General features: G+C 58.9%; 1 protein-coding gene and 1 long non-coding RNA gene across 3 annotated transcripts; both read right to left on the bottom strand.

Annotated features, from left to right (window-relative positions):
• Positions 468-4,255, bottom strand: LOC102173406 (maestro heat-like repeat family member 5). Of its 2 annotated transcripts, none has more exons than XM_018059988.1 (6): positions 3,660-4,255; positions 3,283-3,441; positions 2,483-2,584; positions 1,777-1,879; positions 1,216-1,275; positions 468-599 (listed from the first exon to the last, which is right to left on the bottom strand). In XM_018059988.1, exons 1-6 carry the CDS (start codon positions 4,068-4,070, stop codon positions 520-522), a joined length of 915 nt encoding a protein of 304 aa, XP_017915477.1. In that variant the 5' UTR covers positions 4,071-4,255; the 3' UTR covers positions 468-519. The 2 variants fall into 2 exon arrangements, with proteins under 2 accessions (XP_017915477.1, XP_017915476.1); XM_018059987.1 differs by having other exon boundaries at positions 493-723; positions 3,660-4,247.
• On the bottom strand, positions 18,928-20,205 carry LOC106502986. The gene is made up of 3 exons (XR_001919258.1): positions 20,117-20,205; positions 19,469-20,001; positions 18,928-18,997 (listed from the first exon to the last, which is right to left on the bottom strand). It is a non-coding gene; the product is annotated as an uncharacterized LOC106502986 (long non-coding RNA).

Below are 20,474 nucleotides of genomic sequence, written 5' to 3'. Positions count from 1 at the left end.
GGGAGCTCACCCGGCTGACCTCTCGGGTGGCAGGAGGAACAGGCTTTCAGGATCCAGGCCTGAGTGCTGTCACCAGGCCGGTCTGGCTGGGTCAAGGACAGCGGGGTGGGATTCTGTGGAGTCGCCCTGGGTCCGGAGCACAGTGTCCAGCTCTCTGACCTCCCAAGATGTTTCAGGAGCTGACTCACACCCTCCCATAAGCTGTCCTCCCGCTTAAATCAACGAGGGAGGCCGCCGTCGCCTACAGCCAGGAGCCCTGCCCACACCCCCTGAATCTCATCATCGCTTTCCTCCAGCTTTCCCATCAGCAGTTCAAGCTGATGCTCAAACAGCCCTCTCGCCCTGGCAGCCAGGCCCTGGGCAGTGAGGGCAGGGCAGGGAAAGCCACCTAGACCCGGAGGAGGGGGAGTGGGTGGGAGTGGGCTTCAGGGAAGACAAAGCAACGCCCCAGCTGGAAGTCTCCGCTTTCTCCTTTTATTACAGAAGCTCTGCAGGGACGCCCCACATCTACAGCACGGTTCAGAAGCCAGGCCATGGTCTCTGCCGCCGCAAGCTCATCTGACGAGCCGTGGGCTCAGAAGCAGGCCTTCCGCAACCTCCTGGGGCAGAAGCAGGAGGTGGAGCTGGCGACCCATGTCTTTTCCTTGGCCTCCAGGATGTAGGAGGTCTGCGTGGCGAGGCAGCTGACTGTGGGGTCTGGGTCTGCCCGCATGTGCCTCAGGGCTGTGACAGACACACAGGCTGAGCCAGAGGACCTGGGGGTGCGGGGCTCAGGGGGCAGGTGGATGCTGTGCAGGAAGGGGAGGGCAGTGGGCCAGGGGCCAGCAGCTTGTGAATGGGGAGCCAGAGTAGTTCCGGGCCTGGGACCGCACACTGCGGGGCTCTGAGAGGCGAGGCTGGGGCTCATCCAGTCCAAGACCAACCCCGGGGATTCCTGCCCACTTCCCCCGGCCTGGCTCCGCCCTACTCCAGGCACCATGGAAGCCCGCCAGGCAGGGCTGCGGGCTTGGGAGAGGGAAGGGGAGGTGGAAGGTGGGGGATATGGGGCAGCCGCCCAGTCAGAAAGAAGGTGCCAGGAGCCCCCACGTGACCCTAAATGACAAGCCTCCCCGTCACCGCCCGCCGATGGTGACTGCTGTGAGCCCACTTGCCCTCATTTCTGAGCCCCCGCAACCACATCTGAGGCACAGGCAGCAGGCACGGGCTTGCACTGACCTGCGTGGACCTCGTCCATCTCCCTGGCCTCCTCAGCGCCCAGGGTCTGGAGGATCTGGCCTGCGGGGGGCATGGAGCGCCTCACTGGCCCACGGAGCGCCTCACGGGCCCACGGAGGACCAGGGGACCCCGCTGCACCTGCTCTGTGCCTCTTCCCCAAACACTCCCCATGCCCTCTCTCAGTCTGTCTGTCCCTCCCACACCTGGCCTGGGGTCCTGACTTTCTTCTTGAAACCAGGATGACTTCCCAGCTTCTCTGAAGGGCCTCGAACAAATGGGGCATCACCTGTGCTGGACAGTGCTTTCCTTGGGGGCGTTGATGGAGCCGGCCACTCCAGTCTCTGAGCTGCCCTCCCAGGATGCGGTTTGTTTTGCGGGGGAAGGCCGCCCAGCTCAGGCAGGGCCTCCCAGCGGGGTGGGGCGGGAGGCAGGTGCAAACAGCGCTCTGCCCTGCTCGGTCACTACCCCAGGCTGTCTGCCCGCTGTCCCGGCTCCCTGGGCTGTGTGAAGGGCCCCAGCATGGGGACACGGCGTCCTGGGCAGAGGGGAGGCCCGCCGTACCTGCGAACCACACGGCGGTCCGGCGGATGGGGACCTGCGGGCTCCTGAAGAGCAGTACGCTCTGCTTCAGGAACCAGAGGGCTCGGCCCGCCTCCTGCTGCAGCTGCGGGAGAGGCGCCACTGCTCCTGCCGCCCCAACCCGGCCCGCCCCACGCCCCGCCCCACGCCCCGCCCCACGCCCCGCCCCACGCCCCGCCCCACGCCCCGCCCCGGCCACGCCCCAGCCCGGCCACGCCACGCCACGCCACGCCCCCCCGCCCGGCCGACGCCACGCCCCCCGCCCCGCCGACGCCCCGCCCCCGGCCCCCGCTGACTCCCCCGCCCTGCCCCGCCCTGCCCCGCCCCATGCACCTGCCCAGCCCCGCCTCTCCGGCACCACCCCCGGTCCACGCCACGCCCCGCCTACCTCCGCCCACCCGGCCCATGCCACGCCCCGGCCCCGCCCCACGCCCCACCTGGCCCCGCCCGGCCCCGCCCTCGGCCCACGCCCCGCCCCGGCCCGCAAAGTCAGCCCCCAGGGAAGTCCGCACGTCCGCACCCCGCCCGCAGCTCCTGCTCCACAAAGGCCCCCGCAGACTGCCCAGGCTCTGGGTCCCACTTTCCCTGGGCTCGCTATTGTACCGCTGTGGCCGCGGGGAGAGAAACCCGACAGCTGGGTGCCCCAGCCACCCCCACAAGAGCATGCGGCGCACAAGCCGCGACCCACCAGGGCACTGAGGATGGTCCACACGTCTTTCTCAGCGAAAGTCGCCCTGAGCTTTGACCAGCCCAGCAAGGTGGCCAGGTGGCAGAGGGTGGGCCGGGAGATCTGGAGAGACAGGGAAGCCCAGCTGGAGGAGTCAGGGTGCAGGCCGGGCCGAGACCCCGAGGGCATGGGGGCGGAGACAGGCGACAGTGAGAGCAGCCCTGCGGGGACGGGACTCAATGGACCCGGGCGACCCCTGGGAGGAAGGCCGGGCCGTCCTTTGGCTGTTCCTGTACCCTTCCTCCCACTGACAGGAAGCTGAAAAATCGTGGTGGTGATTTTCCCAGTTGCTATGTTACCGCAGCGAGACCCACCTCCTCACCTACTCCGCCAGCCCACAGCCCCCAAGCCCCCAAAACAGCCTCTCGGAGATTTCCTGGAAATCCAGATCCTCTGGCTGGGGGTCACTCCTCTCATCAAGGTTGGCTCTGCCAGAAAGGTGGCTGCCCAGCTGACTGGGACAGACCCACCCACAAAGGGGACGTCCCAGCTCCCCAGCTGGTCCAGGGTGTCCTGACCTGTGCCCGTGAGCGCCTCACTGGGCGAAGGAGCCTGGTGTGAGCAGGCCGCCCACCACGCTTCTCAGCAGCTAGGCTCAGAGCCCAGCCCGCCCACTCCAGAACCTGGGCCAGCCCTCTCTGCCCTCAGTGGGTGCCTCTCCGTCCCAGGACCCCGTTTCCAGTCAGCCTCTTCGGCCCCTCGCCAAGTGCTCACTAACATCCTGCTCGCATCACCCGCCCCTCCGCCCTGGGGCCTCTCACCTGAGCGATTCTGCTGTTGGCATCCTCCAGGTGGAGTACTAGGAGGATGAGCAGGTTGAGGACCTGGTGCCTCAAGGGGAAGACAAAGACCCTCCTGCTGACCTTGGCCAGGAGTGCCCCGTAGATCTCAAAGGCTGTCAGGCGCAGATGCTCGGACTCCTGGGGGAGAACACACATGCGGAGCCCCGCCTTCCAGACAGCAGCCCCGAGCCCCCGGCATCACAGCCCCACTGCGACTGCCCCCTGCCCTCTGGACCATCCCCAGGCCGGGGGCCACAGGCATCGCCGTCTGGCCAGAGGGCCTTGGAGACAGTTCTGGCCACCCCATTACTGGACAGCCGACGCCCCAGGAGGGAGACAGGCCTCAGGGGACACACCTCCTCCAGGAAGGGTGGGAGGGTGAACGCGAGCTGGATGAGGAAGGCGGCCGAGTGCTGCCAGGGCAGCTGGTCCACCAGGTCCCTGAGCACCTGGAAGGTCTTGGCCACGACACTGCCGTCCGCAGAGTAGCAGCAGCTGAGCACGTAGGGCTGCAGGGCGCGGAGCTGCTTCCCCTGTGGATGGGCGCCGGGACAGTGCCACCCGCCGGGGAGCTGCCCCCACCCCCACCACACACAGGCTGACGGGGGCACACCCCTCCTGTCCCTGGACCCAGGTGCTGGCAGGGGCTTTGCCGGCAGAGAGGGGGTGCTGGCAAAGAGGGGTGCAGGAAAAGAGGGGTGCCAGCAAAGGGGGTGTCGGTGGGGACATGCCAGCAGAGGGGAGGCCTCCCCCTGGGTGTCGCACATGGGGAGGGAGGAGACACCCCTCACCCCCAGCCCCCAGCACCCTCCCCTATGCCTCCTCCTTGGTGAGGACGCCCGGCTCCAGGAGACCCGGCGGGTTGGCGCCCCAGCACCCCGGGGCCCTTGTGGGAAGCCTCCCCTTCTTTCCCGGGGCAGTGTGAGCAGCAGGGGCTCTTCCCCAGCCCCGTCCTCAGTGGGCTGACTTCGCGGGGACTGTCTCGGTCTGGCTCTGCGAGAGGGGTCCGCCCGGTCCACCCCGGGCCCTCTAGGCCTGCAGGTCCGGGAGCCGGTGGTGCAGCCAGCTCACCGTGTTCTCGTGCCTCGAGAGGACCTCCACCGCCCGCAGCAGCAGCTTCACGACAGCCGGCTCCTCGCGCTGGAACCAGTTGGCCAGGGTCCTGACCATCTCCTCGTTGGCAGCGGCCGCCACGTCCGGGCACTGCAGCAGCTGCACGAGGACACGCAGAGAGTCGGAGGAGGCGGGCCCGGAGGAGGCGTCCTCGGCGACCCAGAGTCCAGGCTCCTGCTCGAGAGTGAGGAAACGCTTTTCAGGATTTGGAAGAACGGCTACAGGGGCCAACGGTCAGCTGGAGGGTCACGTTCACAGGCTGTCGTTCCGGAAGTTGTCCTCCAGCCTGCAAGTCTCCCTGGGGGACCTTTGACAAGGGGGCCCCAGGGGATCAAGGCAAGAAGCACTGGTTGGCACATATAGGCATGTTTGGTTGCTCGCACATGAGGAGCACGCGTGCAGGGCTGGGGAGGCGGGAGGGAGGCGGGAAAACGGGAAAGGGAAAAGGCGACAGTTAAAAGAGAGTAGCAAGGGATTCAGACGATGGAATATAATTAAAAGAAACAAATTTAGAATCTGGAAAATAGAATGCAATTGAATTTAGAAAATAAATTCTAGTTTCAATAGAATGTACATTCAATTTAGAAAACGAAATACAATGAGAAGAAAATAGCAAACGTGATTTTATTTGTATATTTATGTAAATTATATGTGTATTTATATTATTTAAAATAAAAGTGAACAAGACCAAAGCTAATCTGATGCATTTAACCAACAGGAGCTTGTTCTGTGTGCACGCATGTCTGTGTCTCCACGTAGTCTGGTGATGGGGGTGTTTTTGAGGACAGCTACTGTCTCTGACTGGCAGACAGGCAGACCCACCCCTTGGACTCTCTAGCTGAACAATTTTCTTAGATTCTTTGAACCTCAGTTTCATCCTCTGCAAAACAGAGGTAATAACACCTTTTTTTCACAGAGTTACAGCAAGAGTTAAAATTACTGAGCTCCTTGAGAATCCTGGACAAAAGCTGATGGCCCTGATGGTTTTACATATTTTTACTATGATCCTGCCCAGGAAACAGATGAGGATAACCAAACAAAAGTCAAGTCGCTCAGTCGTGTCCGACTCTTTGGGACCCCATGGGCTGTAGCCTACCAGGCTCCTCCGTCCATGGGATTTTCCAGGCAAGAGGACTAGAGTGGGTTGCCACTGCCTTCTCCTGGGGACCTTCCCGACCCAGGGATCGAACCCGGGTCTCCCGCACTGCAGACAGATGTTTTACTGTCTGAACCACCAAGGAAGTCAAACAATAAACAGGGCAGGTGAAAAGCACGTGGATTATTAGGAGTTTTCATAGCCGTTCTCTCCCCTTAACAGACCCTGATCCACTTCTTCAGCTGGTACCTAAAGCCCTACTGGTTTTCCACCTTAAAACTGACTGGACCACCCTTCAATGGCTGGTAGTGAAGTTGGTCCAGCCTTCTCCCCAGCTGCTGACTCCTCCCTCCCCGCTTCCCAGCCCAGAAGTCCAAGAAGGGTGGGAGACACGAAGGCCCATATCCACTGTTTTCAGTGGACATTATGCATTTGGGGGAACTTCTAGAGAGGTTCTCCATCCTAGCTGTATTTCTAGAAGACAGCTCTAAGCTTGGGGTCTTCTCAAGTAAACAGCCACCGAGACCCCACCCCAGGCCACCGACAGAGAGGATACGTAGGCAGGACGGCGGAGGGGTGGTGCAGTGGTCAACCCTTGGTGTGTTTAGAAGATGCCCAGAGGGTTCCCAGGCACAGCTGGAGTCCAGGACCCCTCCATGTGGGGGCTCCCCTGCCGCCCTCGCGTGTGCCCTCTGCTGCTTCCTGAAGCTGGGTCCCAGGACCGCCCGGAGGAGAACCACCACTGGAATAGATCCAGAAAATGAAGCCCTCCCCCAGGCCCTCGGAGTCCAGGCCTCAGCCGTCGGGGCCCAGCGGTCTGGCGTGGGCAAGCTCCCGAGAGAGGAGGGGCACTCATGCTGGCCAGTCACTGCGCACAGAGTCCCCTTCTGGTGAGGGGCCCGGGCGTGCCTGTCCACACCCGCCATCCTCAGCAGGGGTTCTGACAACACGACACGGGTCCCTGTCTGCCTGGTCAGCGCCCCACCCCCGTGCACAAATCAACACAGGTTCACGGGTGTGGGGAGGGGGGGCTCCACAGACAAGACACTGATGCCCGCAACCTGCACAAAACACAGCGCGACCCAGCAGGTTCTATCCGGCTACATTCTAGGGCTAGCACTGTATAACCTCTCTCCCTGTTATTTCAGAAGAAATCCACTCCTATTGAAACCACTCTGTGGCTTCAAATTACAAAAGGAGCTTATTTAAAGCTGTGGTGAGTCAGAAATCCTGAACTCCCTTTAAACACCGCCGGTGGGAGTATAAGTTGGTACAACTTTACTGGAGGACATTGGTCTAATTAGACACATCAGACTAACTTGGCATCAGTCTCAAGAGTTATAGAAGACATTCATATTTTTTGAACCAAGTCTTCCACTTACTATGTTTCGTAGTTAAGCAAATAATCTGGAATATGGACAAAGCTTTCACAAAGAGATGCTCATTATAGTGTTATTATAATAGTTTAAAATTAGAAACTGAATGTCAGATCAAGCATAAAATACCTTTGTGATGAGATGCTACATCCCCATTAAAACTTATGTATAGCCCCCCCTCAGAAAAAATACGTAATGACGCAGAAGGTGCTCTAAGACGGCAGACACAGAACATGAAGGGACAGTGATCTCAGACATGGCAAACACACCCACGGTGGCGGCTCGGACACTCAGTCGTGTCCGACTCTGTGCGACCCTATGGTCTGCAGCCCGCCAGGCTCCTCTGTCCATGGGAATCTCCAGGAAAGCGTACTGGAGTGGGTTGCCATTTCCTCCTCCAGGAAAACACCCACTCCCCCCCATTCAGACCAAAATCTAGAAGTGGTTTCTTCCGAGCATCACCATTATTCATGGTTTTGTTGCTTTTAAGATTCTTTTACATAACTTCCAAATTTCTATGCCTTTTTTCTGCCAGGTGACCAGAATACATTGAGCCAACCAGAGAGCTGAGCAGAGAGTGACTCTGAGGCAGGGTGGCTGCAGGGGCGCCGTGGTGGTCATGAAATTAGAGCCGAGACTCAGTCGCACCAGGTAAACTCAAGGCCTGAGATTCCAGGTGACCAACCAGGTGTCCTGAGCAACGTCTCCCAGCCTGATGTGAGTCAGGCCACGGCCCCCGGAGTAACTGCTCCCGGAGGGGCAGCCCCCCACCCGCCCTCCAGACCTGGCCACTCGCCTCGGTGAAGAACACGAGAGCCGTCATGTGGTTCTCGAGGTCGGGGTCCTGGAGGACGCGGATGGTGAGGCGGAACACCGGGCGGCTATGCCAGCATTTGCGGAGGACCATGGCCCTGTTGGGGGAACGGGCACCCGGGCTCAGGCCTGCGTACAGGGATCCCCGGGGCGGGGCGGGGCCCCACCAGGGGGCGGGTCCCCGGGGCGGGGCTCCACCAGGGGGCGGGCCCCAGGCAGGCACGGCCCAGGCTCACCTGCCCAGCAGGGCCACCCCCTCGCGGTGTCTCTCCGGACTGGTGAGCAGCTCCCAGCCCTGCAGCTCCTGAACGCAGGCCACGTGGTCGCTGTACCCTGCGCTCCTCATCAAGGTCTTCAGCGCCTCCACGGAGCAGCTGGAGGGCGGGGGGGTGCAGAGAGCAGAGGAAAGGTCGTCCTCTCCTCACCTGGGAACCTCCTGTCCACCCAGCCTCCCGCACAGCCGCCACCTTTAGGGGGTGGGACAGCCCTCAGGGACCCTGGCAACGTTCCTCAAACGAGGTACCGGAAGCCAAGACAGCTGGGGCACCAGGGTGGGGGCAAGGCTCTGCAGACTCAGGTGCGTGGTGTCAGCTTCTGCACCGCTGTCACGGAGGGACAGGATCCCTGCATCCGCCCAGAAAGCCAGATGTACAGAAAGTCTTTCTAAGAAGCCCGGCCAAGGACCCCCCCTGGCGGTCCAGTGGTTAAGACTCCGAGCTCCCAGGGCAGGGGACCCAGGTTCCATCCCCGGTTGGGGAACTAAGATTCCGCGTACCACACAACGTGGCCAAAAATAAGTAAGAAAAAAATCATCAATAAAAGCCTTGGCAAGAGCTGTTGGAGGGAGTATGGGGAGCCCGGGCCCGGCAGACTTGAAAAACGGCAGACGAGGTCCCCGAGCGACAGCTGGAAAGGGAGTACCTGACGGGGTCCATCCCCTGGCTCACAGGGCGCTGGGCGGCCCCCACCCCCAGGAGGGAGGAGATGCGGAACAGCAGGGCCAGGAACAGGTGCGGGAAGAAGGCCTGCACCTCCACTCTCCGGCTGGGCTCCAGCAGCAGCTCATGGAGGGCCCTGGTGGCCTGCGGGGTGGGGGGTCGTTGTCAGCTGCAGCACCCGAGCCGACACGACCCACGGCCAGCCCCCGGGGCCCTCTGCTGAGCCCGGTAAGTGCAGGGCCTTCTGGGCTGCTCTCCGTTTAAAGCCCTCTGGGGGCTCTGCTGGTGGCTTGCTTCTCTCGCCGTCCTTGAGGGGACAGTGGACTGGGGTGCTGGTCTCACTCTGTCTTGCCCAGGAGAATGAGGAGCCGGTTCTCAGGCATGGCAGACTCCCCGGGGCCCCACCCGAGAGGAGGCCGCAAGGGTGTTCAGCCTCCTCTGTCCACAGCAGCCACTTGAGAGCTCCGGACAGCCTGGGAGGAACCCCGGGGCACCCCGCCCGCCTCCAGCCCGCGTACGATCAACGGAGAGATCTGTGCTCTGCAGCCGGGCTCGTGGGGCCGGGACCTCTGCTGGGGGGTCAGCCTCTGCAGGAGGTGCTCCATGATCACTTCGTAGCCTTTGGGGAAGGACGCCAGGATCTCCCAGGGCTTGTGAGCCCCCCTGCAGGGCGAAAGCCCACCGGCAAGGTCAGCCTCCCGGGAGGGGCTCTGCCGCTCTGCTCAGGGCCCAGCTCCCCCTTCCTGCCCTTCCCTCTGCCTTCTCCCCTCCCCTTTCCTCCGTCAACTCCTTCCATCTTTCCATCGCCTCCGCACCTCCTGACCTCTGCCACCTCCTGTGCAGGTGGCTCTCAAAGTGCTCACACAGCCTGCGAACCTGCCAGAAGGAAGCAGCTGAGCCCCACGGGTCAGAAGCCGCCCCTGTGGCCGCGTCCCGGCTGGTGCTCCAGCCGCCGGTCCGGGCCCAGCAAGCCACCCTCCAGGCCCCGGCGGTCACTTCCCCGCACAGGCCCTTCCAGCCTTGCCTGAATGCATTTCACTCATGTTTTCCCTTTGCCTGGGATACCTTCCCTGCTCATCCCAACCTGACAAATTCACACCCAGAGGAAGAGGAGAGATCTGAAAATTATTTCTCCAAATAACAGGATACAATTTCAGGAAAGTCCGCTTGCTGTATCCAAGAAGCCATGACCTTTGCGAGACAGGAGGAGAGGGTCATGAAAAAATCGAGAGGCTGAAGACGAGGATGAAGATAGCCTCCCTGCTGGTGATGTGGCATCTCAGGGCTCTTGGGAGAAAAGACGAAGGAAAGAAGCCAAACAGAAAACGTGGGCGCTTGGCCAGTGTTTCGCATGTTCATCAGGGGAAGAGACAGACCAGCGCTGCCTTGCTCTGTCCTGGCCAGCAGAGCCCTGGCCAGGAAAGTACGTAATTTCTCAACTGGGAAATTAAGATTGCTTATTAATTTCTGATAAATGCTCTTCATCATGCTAGGGAAGTTTTTTCCCACAATAGAGGATTTTTTTTTCAATTAGTAATAGACTTTGAATTCGTTTGCCAAATACTTTATAGCTTCCCATGATAAGTTTAATAATATGTATGACTATTAAAGCAAAAATTAAAACTTTTTTTGGTGGTGTTTCTTCATGTGTAGAGATATAATATGTATGGCAACCATACCGTAAGTAAGGAAGTAAGTTCCTTCCTTAATTCCATAAGTAAGGAAGCCAAGGAAGCTACATGTTGAAAGCTTCCACATTTTCTTGAGGCTGTAAAATATTAATTCTAAATGGACTATGAAAGTTTAGGGATGTCAGTACACTATGACAATTGAGGTTTATAAATCCCTAGGACTCCACTAAAAATTGACGGAGTCAAAATACAATGGATAAATTAAGAAAAGTGAAGTCGCTCAGTTGTGCCCGACTCTTTGCGACCCCATGGATAGTAGCCTGCACCAAGCTTCTCCGTCCATGGGATTTTCAAGGCAAGAGTACTGGAGTGGGATGCCATCCAGGGAATCTTCCCGACCCAGGGATCGAACCCAGGTCTCTCACATTGTAGACAGACGCTTTACCGGAAGGAATGCCTTAAAAAACACACAAACTATCCAAAGTAATTCAGGGAAGTGGAAACGTAGGATCAGAGCCTGGAGGAGGCAAACAGGAAAGAAGCCATAAAACGAGAGCCCGAGGCCTCGCCTGGAGGCCCAGCGGTTAGGACCCCTTCTGCCCAGACACGGGACACGGGCTCCATCCCCGGGTGAGGAACGAGGTCCCGCGTGCCACAGCTAAGACCCGGCACAGCCAAATAAATGAAAACAAAGACAGAAATATTAAAAAATACTTTAAAATAGTGAAAAGGGCTTATAAAAAAGGAAAGAAATGGGTAGAAGATTTGGAGATTTGGCCAAAGCAGATATGCGGAGGTAAATGGACACAAGAAATCACGGTCAACATCAGGTGCAATTAAGAGTCAAACGCAAATAAAACCATGATGCCCCTGCACATTTACTAGAATGACTAGGTCTTTCTTAATGACGATACCAAGTGTGGGCAAGGGTGGAAGCAACCCGAAAGCACTTTGGTAAGCCGCTGGCAGAAAGGCAAACGCCACAACCACAGTGGAAAAGTTTGGCGGTTTCTTTAAAGCTGTTAAATGGACAGCTCCCGTATTACCCAGAAATGCAACCCCTAGGAACTCAGCCAAGAGAGATGAAAGCCAACATTTACACAAAAGCCTGTGCACAAATATTCACAGCGGCATTACCTGGAACGGCCCAGAACTGGGAAAAGCCAGGTGGCTGATGAACACACAATGGGGTGCTGTTGTTCAGCAAGGAACGGGGTGAATTTCTGACCCACACGATGCCCTGGATGAATCCCAAACACCCACGTGAGCGAGAGAAGCCAGGATCGGACGCACGACTCTGCTCTGTGCAGTGTGACGGTACTGTGTGGTTCTATTCCTAGGACGTCCTGGGAAAGGACCAACGACAGGGCTGGAGGACAGATCGGGGGCAAGGCTCGTGGTGGGGCAGGGAGTGATTCCAGCAGTATGGGATTTGGAGGGCAGTGGAAGAGCTTAGTGTCTTAATTGTGGTGGTGATGACTGTGACTATACGTTTGAGAAAACTTGTGGAACTGTGTGATCAAAGGATGAATTTTACTACATGGAAAAATTTTAATGTTTTATAGCTTAGTACATCCATACTACATAATATCAGATGGCTATTAAAATTGTTTACAAAGTAGTTTTAATTTTGAGAAAATGCTATGAAAAAAAATGTGGCGATTGGCATATCTGAGTGACTGTTTTTAAACCCTTTCTGTGTATGTTCTTTTGTTGTGTTTATAAAGATTGAACAAAATCATTCTTAAGAGGTAGACACACTATAAATTATACTGAGGTAACAGCAGAGGTTGCCTTGGGGTGAGATTTCTTTTCTTTTTCAAAAATGTACATACTTTCAAAATTTTCTGCGATAAAACCAGTATTAATGGGAAACTGTGGACAACTCTGCAAGAGATGGGCATACCAGACCACCTGACCTGCCTCTTGAGAAATCTGTATGCAGGTCAGGAAGCAGCAGTTAGAACTGGACATGGAACAACCGACTGGTTCCAAATAGGAAAAGGAGTACTTCAAGGCTGTATATTGTCACCCTGCTTATTTAACTTATATGCAGAGTACATCATGAGAAACGCTGGGCTGGAAGAAGCACAAGCTGGAATCAAGATTGCCGGGAGAAATAGCAATAACCTCAGATATGCAGATGACACCACCCTTATGGCAGAAAGTGAAGAGGAACTAAAAAGCCTCTGGATGAAAGTGAAAGAGGAGAGTGAAAAAGTTGGCTTAAAGCTCAACATTCAGAAAACGAAGATAATGGCATCCAGTCCCATCACTTCATGGGAAATAGATGGGGAAACAGTGGAAACAGTGTCAGACTTTATTTTTTTTGGCTCCAAAATCACTGCAGATGGTGACTGCAGCCATGAAATTAAAAGACGCTTACTCCTTGGAAGAAAAGTTATGACCAACCTAGATAGCATATTCAAAAGCAGAGACATTACTTTGCCGACTAAGGTCCGTCTAGTCATGTATGGATGTGAGAGTTGGACTGTGAAGGAAGCTGAGCGCCGAAGAATTGATGCTTTTGAACTGTGGTGTTGGAGAGGACTCTTCAGGGTCCCTTGGACTGCAAGGGGATCCAACCAGTCCATTCTGAAGATCAGTCCTGGGATTTCTTTGGAAGGAATGATGCTAAAGCTGAAACTCCAGTACTTTGGCCACCTCATGCGAAGAGTTGACTCATTGGAAAAGACTCTGATGCTGGGAGGGATTGGGGGCAGGAGGAGAAGGAGACGACCGAGGATGAGATGGCTGGATGGCATCACGGACTCGATGGGCATGAGTCTGAGTGAACTCCGGGAGATGGTGATGAACAGGGAGGCCTGGCGTGCTGCGATTCATGGGGTCGCAAAGTCGGACATGACTGAGCAACTGAACTGAACTGAACTGAATGGTACAATCACCTTGCCCCAAGTAAGGAACTTACTTGTACTAAAATTTGGACATATTTTAAGAATAAGCAGATCGGCGGAGCCTGGGGGCTTGTCCGCCCCCCCGGGGGCCCCACCCACCTCTGGGACTGCTCGTCCATCTCAAAGAGCGTCAGGACCACCTCATCCGTGTAGGTCTGGGCCAGCACGTGGAGCACCTTCCGGATGGTCTCCTGGGCCGCGGCGTCCGTGGTGCTGTGCATGTGGTGGTAAACGTGCTTGATGATCTCAGGCACCTGCAGGGGGCGGGGGGGTGGAGTACCTGCTTCCTGGGTGCTCGACACCCGCTCAGCAGGAGCCTCGGCCCCAGGCGCCCATGAGGCGCTGGGGGCTGTCCCCCTGCCATGGTTTAAGAGGCACAGAGTAGACAGCAGCAGGGAAGAGGCTGTGGAGTCGGGTCCGGAAACCAGGTCACAAAGATCAGAGCAGGGAACTGGGACACAGAGACTGTCGCGGGGCGAGGGCAGGCCCGTCGCCGGCTGTGTGGATGGGAGGCCGTGTGGGCCTGAGTCACTCTGCCTGGATTCGAGCCCCCCTCCCTACTAACCAGCTGTGTGGCCTTGGCGACAGTTCAGCCCTCTTTGTGCTCTAGCTCCTCATCGGACAATGAGAACCAGTTCAGCCTCCTCATGGGTCTGAGTTAACACGTCTAGTGAAGGTCACAGGGCCATACCCGCCGTGAGCTTCTCCCCAACTCCAGTTACTTCCCTGCAGACTTGTTGTAAGAAATAACACAGTGCGTGACTGCGGCCAGCCCAGGGCGAGGTGCTGGGTGTTGGTAAACCTGAATAGTAACTGAAGTCAGCCTAACGTGGGAAGCTGACCTGGGCCTGGGAGCCACGAGGGTGCAAATTCCAGTTCACCACAGGGAGAAGGTTCCGATGACGAAAGTGATGCCAGAGGAGACCCGAGCTCTGCGTGGGGTGGGGAGCAGAGTCCGGCTGCCCAGGAGCTGGGCAGGGACTCCACGTGGGCGCTGGGGGGCTGCCCTCAGGGTGACCTTTGGCTCAGGAGTGTTCAGACTGTGCCCCGGGCCAGAGAGAAGAGGAGAGCCCAGAACTGTTCACGGATCCCGCACTGGCGTCGGGGGGAGGTGGGAGCGGGGCAGGCCATTGAAAGGAGAGCGACTCCGTCTGTCCACAGGAGCTTTGAAAATGGTCCAACGAAGAGGACCTGATACAGAGACACTGGGCTGGCCTAATTTCTCTGTGAACAAGCCCCACCTCCAACAAAGGGCCGTGCTCCAGCTCTAGCTCGTGTCCGTGTGCCCTAGGTTTATACGTAGATACAGATACACGGATATAGATAGAGGTGTAGAGGACAGACATACATGAAGGTATGGAAACAGGTATCTCCTAATCTTGCTGGGAGTTCTCCCGCCGGCCTGACAGAGCACTCAGAGGTCTCATCCCATGTCTGGACGCGGGAGGGAAGTCTGAGGGGTCTGCTGGTCCTGGGGGCCCTCGAGGGCCTCGTGTTGTAGCTCTGATGCTAGTCTTCCCTTCCCAGTGGAGACGGAGGCCGGGTGGTCACCCCTCCCCACGGAAGGGCCTTCCACACAATTGCAAACCAAGCCTCGTTTAACTTTTTCTCCTCTGGATTCAAGGATCGCGACTCCTTAACCCCAACCAGTAGGAAGTGAAACAGCAAGATCCGACACGGAATGGAAAGGAAGGAGGCCCAAATCGCCCTCGGGCCCTGGAGTCCCTGGAGCAGCTACCTTGCCGATGTCGGGGACGGAGGACTTCAGGATTGTCCGCAGCACCCTGGAGGCCGCCCGGGCGTCACGCCTGCTGGGCTTGGTCAGGGCCTCCAGCGATACCAGTATTAGGTCCGCTCGCTCCTCGGGAGTCAGGTACTTCCTGAAGAACTGGGAAGAGGGAGCTGGGCTGAGCCCCTCTGCGTCTGCCCGTGGCCTCCACGCCCTGGAGAGGCCGGCCGGCCTGGGTCCAGCACAGGCGGCCCCAGCCAGCACCCAGCTCCCCGCGGGGTGAAGCCGAGGCGGGGTGGGGCCAGCGGTCCCCACAGCAGCACGCAGAGAAGCGAAAGTGAGTGAAGTGAGAGCCGTCCAGTCGCGTCCGACTCTCGGCGGCCCCATGGACCTCCAGGCCAGAATACTGGAGTGGGAAGCCATTCCCTTCTCCAGGGGATCTTCCCAACCCAGGGACCGAACCCAGTTCTCCCACTTTGTAGACAGACTCCACCAGCTGAGCGACCAGGGAAGCCCAAGAACGCTGGAGTGGGCAGCCTGTCCGTTCTCCAGCAGATCTTCCCAGAGGGAGATGGTAAAGGCGTCTGGGTTTGCACTTGGACACAAGCAGGGGGCTGCATCTGGGGTGAGCTCTGATGTCTAGTGGGGTGACTGCACCGCAAAGCAGACGCCGGCTTCCGGGTCTGAAGCAGGCGCGGCCAGTCGCACGCAGCACTGAGCCCCGACGCGGGGCCTGCCTCTGCAGCTGGGAGCTGGGGACTCCCTCAAGGCAGGGAGGCGGGCAGCCATGGGGCGGCAAGGAGGTGGCAGCCAGGGACCGAGAGGGGTGTCCAACCAGATCTGGGAGACTAGGGGACGCTTCTGGAGGAGGTGCCTCCTGAAAATGCGGGAAGGCTTCCAGGATGAGGCAACGGATTCCGCAAAGGCCTGGAGCGGCTCCTGGGTCTGTCCTGCAAGGGAGCCCCGAGCCAGCGGGAAGGACTGGACGCAGGACGAGGCGGAGGTGAGGCCTAGCCGACGCCAGGGGCCTCCCCGGCCGTGAGACACTGGACCTCGGTGTGAGAACAGACTCGTGCAGAGTCTGAAGGGGAGTGAGGTGACGCTGTCTGTGCCTGAGCAACGATTCTTGGACTGCGGGGCAGAAAACAGTACCTCGGAGGGGCCTCCTGCAAATGGGGAAGGAGCAGGGGACAGCCACAGTGAGAGGCAGCAGGTGGGTGACGGTCACGGCGGGACCAGAGCGGAGCAGGCGGACGAGCAAGGGGTTCAGGAGGCAGAGTCGATGGGCGTGGGGTTGAGCTGGGCATGCAGAGGAAGGGAGAGTGAAGGGTGGTGTCTGGGTTTCTGGAGGGAGTGGCGGGAGCTGGCGGAGCCTGGGGCACCGTGCCCAGGGCCAGCAGTCCACCTCTGCTGAGAGACCAGAAGGGAAGCTGGGCCAAAGACAGGTGTGTGGGGAAGAGAGCGGACCGCACCTCACTGCACAGTCCTGCTCAGTGACTGAAACCTCAGTCCACCCCAGGGCAGCCAGGGGAATGGGCTTTCCCCTCCAGCACGCTGTCCACGAGACCTGGGACTTCGGGGACCCCTCCTCGAAGTGGGGATCACCCCTCGGGCCCGGCCCTCTTCCTGCCTGTGCTTCCCATCCAGGCAGCCCGCGCTGGGTGGGGCGTGCGCGCTACCATGGTGAGGTCCTGTATGCTCGCCAGCCACTCCCCCCGGAAGTGCTTCTGCAGATCCTTCAGGATGTTCTCTGTCTTCTGCTTCGCACCTGCGATCCAAAACCAACGGCGGGGGAGAAAGGAACGTGCCCTCGCTCTTCCGCAGCAAACCTCAGCGGACCAAGAGGGTTCCAGGGTGAAGTGCCGCTGGCCCACCACAGCGTGCGAGGTCCCGGGCCCTGGTGCCAGGCTGGCAGGTGGAGGTCAGCGAGGCCGCTGCTCCCACACGCCGCTCCCCCGGCCCCTGCTAAGTAGCTGGGAAACAGACCCAGTTTAATCACAAAAGCCAAGCCTCTGAAGCTCCCTTTGGGGGAGATGTGCAAACTCCTCTGGCACCTCTGCGTGTGTGTGCATCCAGATCTCTGACTTTCTTGGGGCAGGGGAAGCCCAGATCAGGGGTCCCCAGGTTGTCCCATGAGGAGGGAGCCTCGTTTCCCAGCTTGGACCCTCACAGCAGTGGTGGGACAGCTGGAAACACTGAGGGGCCAAGCGGACCTCACAGGCGGCTGTAAGCCTGGCTCCCTGTCCTCCCGAGAGTCCCCGGGAATCTCTCCTAAGAGGGCGTGGCACCAGCACTGGGCTGGGGCTCATCTGGATAAGGCGTGTTTAGGGCCTTGCCCTGAGAAGGGAGGCCGGCCCTCTGGCGACCCCCAACACCTCGCAGGGCTCCCAGCGGGGCCTGTCACTGGGAGCCAGGGCCCCCCGTTTCCCGCAGCCCCGAGGCCATCAGGCCAGGATGCTCACTTCGCTGCAGCGCAAGGACTTTGAACAGGTAGTGCAGTGCCTCTGAGGCCGCCATGCCGACCTCCAGGTTGGGGCTCATGCAGAGGAGGCCCAGCGTGCCCATCAGCTTCCCAGTCATGGAGAACTCCGCCATGTGCTGCGGGAGGGGACCCGGTTGCACCCTGTGGGCCACATGGGCACTCCTCCAGCCCTGCCTGCCCGGGAGCCCCCATTCCCTCCGACTTCCCCTCCCCTCCACACGGCTTGGTATCTGCTGTGGGCGCCCCCACCTCAGCAGCTCCACACAATGCTGGCAAAGAGACCTTCCAAGTCAGTACCCAGGAGACTGGGGCGGCCAGACCCCCAGGCACGCTGGCCAGTGGGAGCTCCCTGGGCCAAGGCCCTCCACCTGGGCTGGGATGTATCTGCCTGCTCAGAGCTCACAGGAGCAGTGGGACCAAGGTGCTGCGGCTGCCCTCCAGGGACCCCTGCAGAGCCTCACGTGCCCCAGGCACTCACTGCCAGCACAGGGAAATTGCAGATAAACCTCAGGATCCGAGAAACGGCGCCCAAGATCCGGGTCTGCTCGTGCACTTTATCCGACTGCACCAAGCAAGGCAGGACGACCTGCAGCGGGAGCAAGGAGACCCCACCCACACCTTCCATGGGGCCCCACTCTCCCTCCTCAGTCCATCCCCAACCACCGCCTCGGAGATAAGCAGACACCCCTGAAACACGCAGCATCCCGGCCACAGAGACCATAGGAGGGTGGACGCGGCTGGCCGAGTTTATCTAGTTTTTATAGTTATCTAGTTTTCTGTGATGAACATGCACTGCTTGTAAAATTACCAAGAAAACAATGAATATCATTAAAAAAAAAAAAAGAAATGACACATGCCCCCAAATACTGTCCTAACGTGGACGCGCCTCCTCTCTGCACACAGCCTTTGCTGCTGCTGCTCAGGCACTAAGTAGTGTCCAACCCTTTGCGACTCCCTGGACGGCAGCATGCCAGGCTTCCCTGCCCTTCACTATCTCCCAGAGCCTGCTCAAACTCATGTCCTTGAGTCGGTGATGCCATCCAGCCATCTCATCCTCTCTCACCCCCTTCTCCTCTTGCCTCAGTCCTTCCAGCAACAGGGTTTTTTCCAGGGAGCTAGCTCTTCGCATCAGGTAACTAAAGTACTGGAGCTTCAGTGAAAGTTTAAAATAAGATAGCTGGGCAATCCCGTCTCCTTATCTTTAGTCACATCTAGTATTTTATCCAAAATTAAATCAACTTTGTTAATTACCATCTTGTCACGAAAGTTCATTTCAAGTGACTCCTGGCTATTTCTCGAATTCAAACTCAGCCCTCAGGGTGACAATGTACCATGACTGAGAACGTTTGGGGACTCCGTGAGGAGGGGAGAAACGCAGGGCTCTGTCTCCAGGGAACAGACACGCCTGCTGAGGTCTGAGGACCAAAGGGTGGCCTTCAGCCGCAGCGGAGCCCCAGGCACCCTTAGCTTCCTTTCCTCCCCCCACACCCAGGGCTTCAATCTCCCTTCCTCACCTCCAGGAAGCTCTGCAGGAAGGCCATGCTCGGCTCCAGATCCTCCATCACGAGAGCCTGTAACATGTCGTCCAAGGCCTGGATCGTCTGGCAGGCGGGGGGCGCAGGGTGTCAGACGACGGACCGCTCACCAGGGCGCCCCCACTCCCATGGGCCGGCTCTGCCGACGCCCTCCCATCTTCGAGCACCAGCCCCGCTTGATCTCACTGCGCCCTGGACCAGCTCCAACTGTACGCCAGACAGTAAGAGTGGGCACCGGGCTGTTCTCTCCAACAAATGCAGCCCCCGAGGGCCCCTCGCCACTAGAGGTTCATTCTCTGACATCTTCGATCAAGGAAACCTCTGTCTTTCAAGCTGAAAACTCCTGGGAAGGTTTGGCCAAGTCTACTGGCCAGTAATTCCCTAGAACCTGTGGGCTCATCCCCAGACTGTCTCCTAAAACTGGGGCTCTCGTGACACTAGGGAAACAGAGCACTCGGGAGAGAAGGATGTGGGCAGTGTGGGAGCAGGAGCCAGCCCAAGGAGGCGGAGGGGCCTGCAGATGGGCAGTGGCGGCACCTGGAGGTAGAGGCTGGCGCTTTCCTTGCGGTCCAGGCTGGGCATGATGAGCGGCAGAGAGATGATGCTGGAGATGCCGGCAGTGGCCAGGTCCAGCTTCTGGGACAGGTGGAGCGGCGGGTTCACCTGGCTGTGAGGGAGGGGAGGGAGGGGCCACGGGGGCCTCTGGAGCACAGGTTAGTGTCCAGGGCCGGCGGGCGGCGCATTCTGCTCTGCCCTCTTGCTGGGCCTTCACACACTTCCCCGCAGGGAAGGGGGTCTTGGTATCTCTGGGAGCCTTCCCCACACTGATGCCTTAACAGCTTTCTAACAGTGAGAGTTGGGGGTACCCTACCACAGAAGGCTGGGAGGCGAGGTGGCAGTCATGGGCCCTGCCCCTGCAGCCCAGAACTCGGGGCCCCAAGCTTGCCGTGCCCCTCAACCCCAATGCTCTGGCCTCGGGGACCCAGGCACCTCAGGGCCACAACGCAAAGCATGGCTTGCTGCCGCACGGTGCTGACCAGGGCCTCCATGGACTCTTCGAGGATTAATTTCTAGAAGGGAGGAGGAAAGAAGAATTCCCCTCAGAGAGGGACCCCCACCCCGCGGCTGGGTTTGTTACTCTTGTCCCCGGAGGACCGATGCCCAGAAAGAGAGGGCCTTGCTCACCATGATTTTCTCGGCCAGGACAGTTTTGGGAAAAAAATCGTCCATGTTGCCATTTGCCTGGGCGTGGACAGCGCCACTCAAGGTGTCCACTGCGCTCAGGAACTTCAGCTTGTCCATCTCGAGCTAGGATGGAGGGACACACAAGCCCTGCCCACAGCCCGGCCTCTGCCTGCAGCGCCCCCCACCTCCCCTGCCCAGACCCTGCCCCGCGCAGGGCCCAGACCCCTGATCACAGAAGCATTTCCTCCACACACCCCGCACCCAGCACTGGCCACCGGTGTCCTGACCCCTCTGTAGCTCTTCAGGGACCAAGCTGGGGGTGGGTCTTGGGCGCCCACGAGGCAGGGTTTTTTTTTCA

The sequence above is a fragment of the Capra hircus genome, chromosome 16, assembly GCF_001704415.2.
Source record: "Capra hircus breed San Clemente chromosome 16, ASM170441v1, whole genome shotgun sequence".
Taxonomy (NCBI): domain Eukaryota; kingdom Metazoa; phylum Chordata; class Mammalia; order Artiodactyla; family Bovidae; genus Capra; species Capra hircus.
This window is presented reverse-complemented; position numbering and strand designations above follow the sequence as displayed.

What these genes read in the sequence shown, in the direction of transcription:
- LOC102173406 (XM_018059987.1), bottom strand. Translation starts at nt 4,070, where the DNA reads ATGTGCGACACCCAGGGGGAGGCCTCCCCTCTGCTGGCATGTCCCCAC. An exon ending in TCCCACCCTTCCTGGAGGAG is followed by an intron (nt 3,442 to 3,659) that starts GTGTGTCCCCTG and finishes GTTCTCCCCCAG; the next exon opens with GAGTCCGAGCATCTGCGCCT. An exon ending in GATGGACGAGGTCCACGCAG is followed by an intron (nt 724 to 1,215) that starts GTCAGTGCAAGC and finishes TGTCTGTCACAG; the next exon opens with CCCTGAGGCACATGCGGGCA.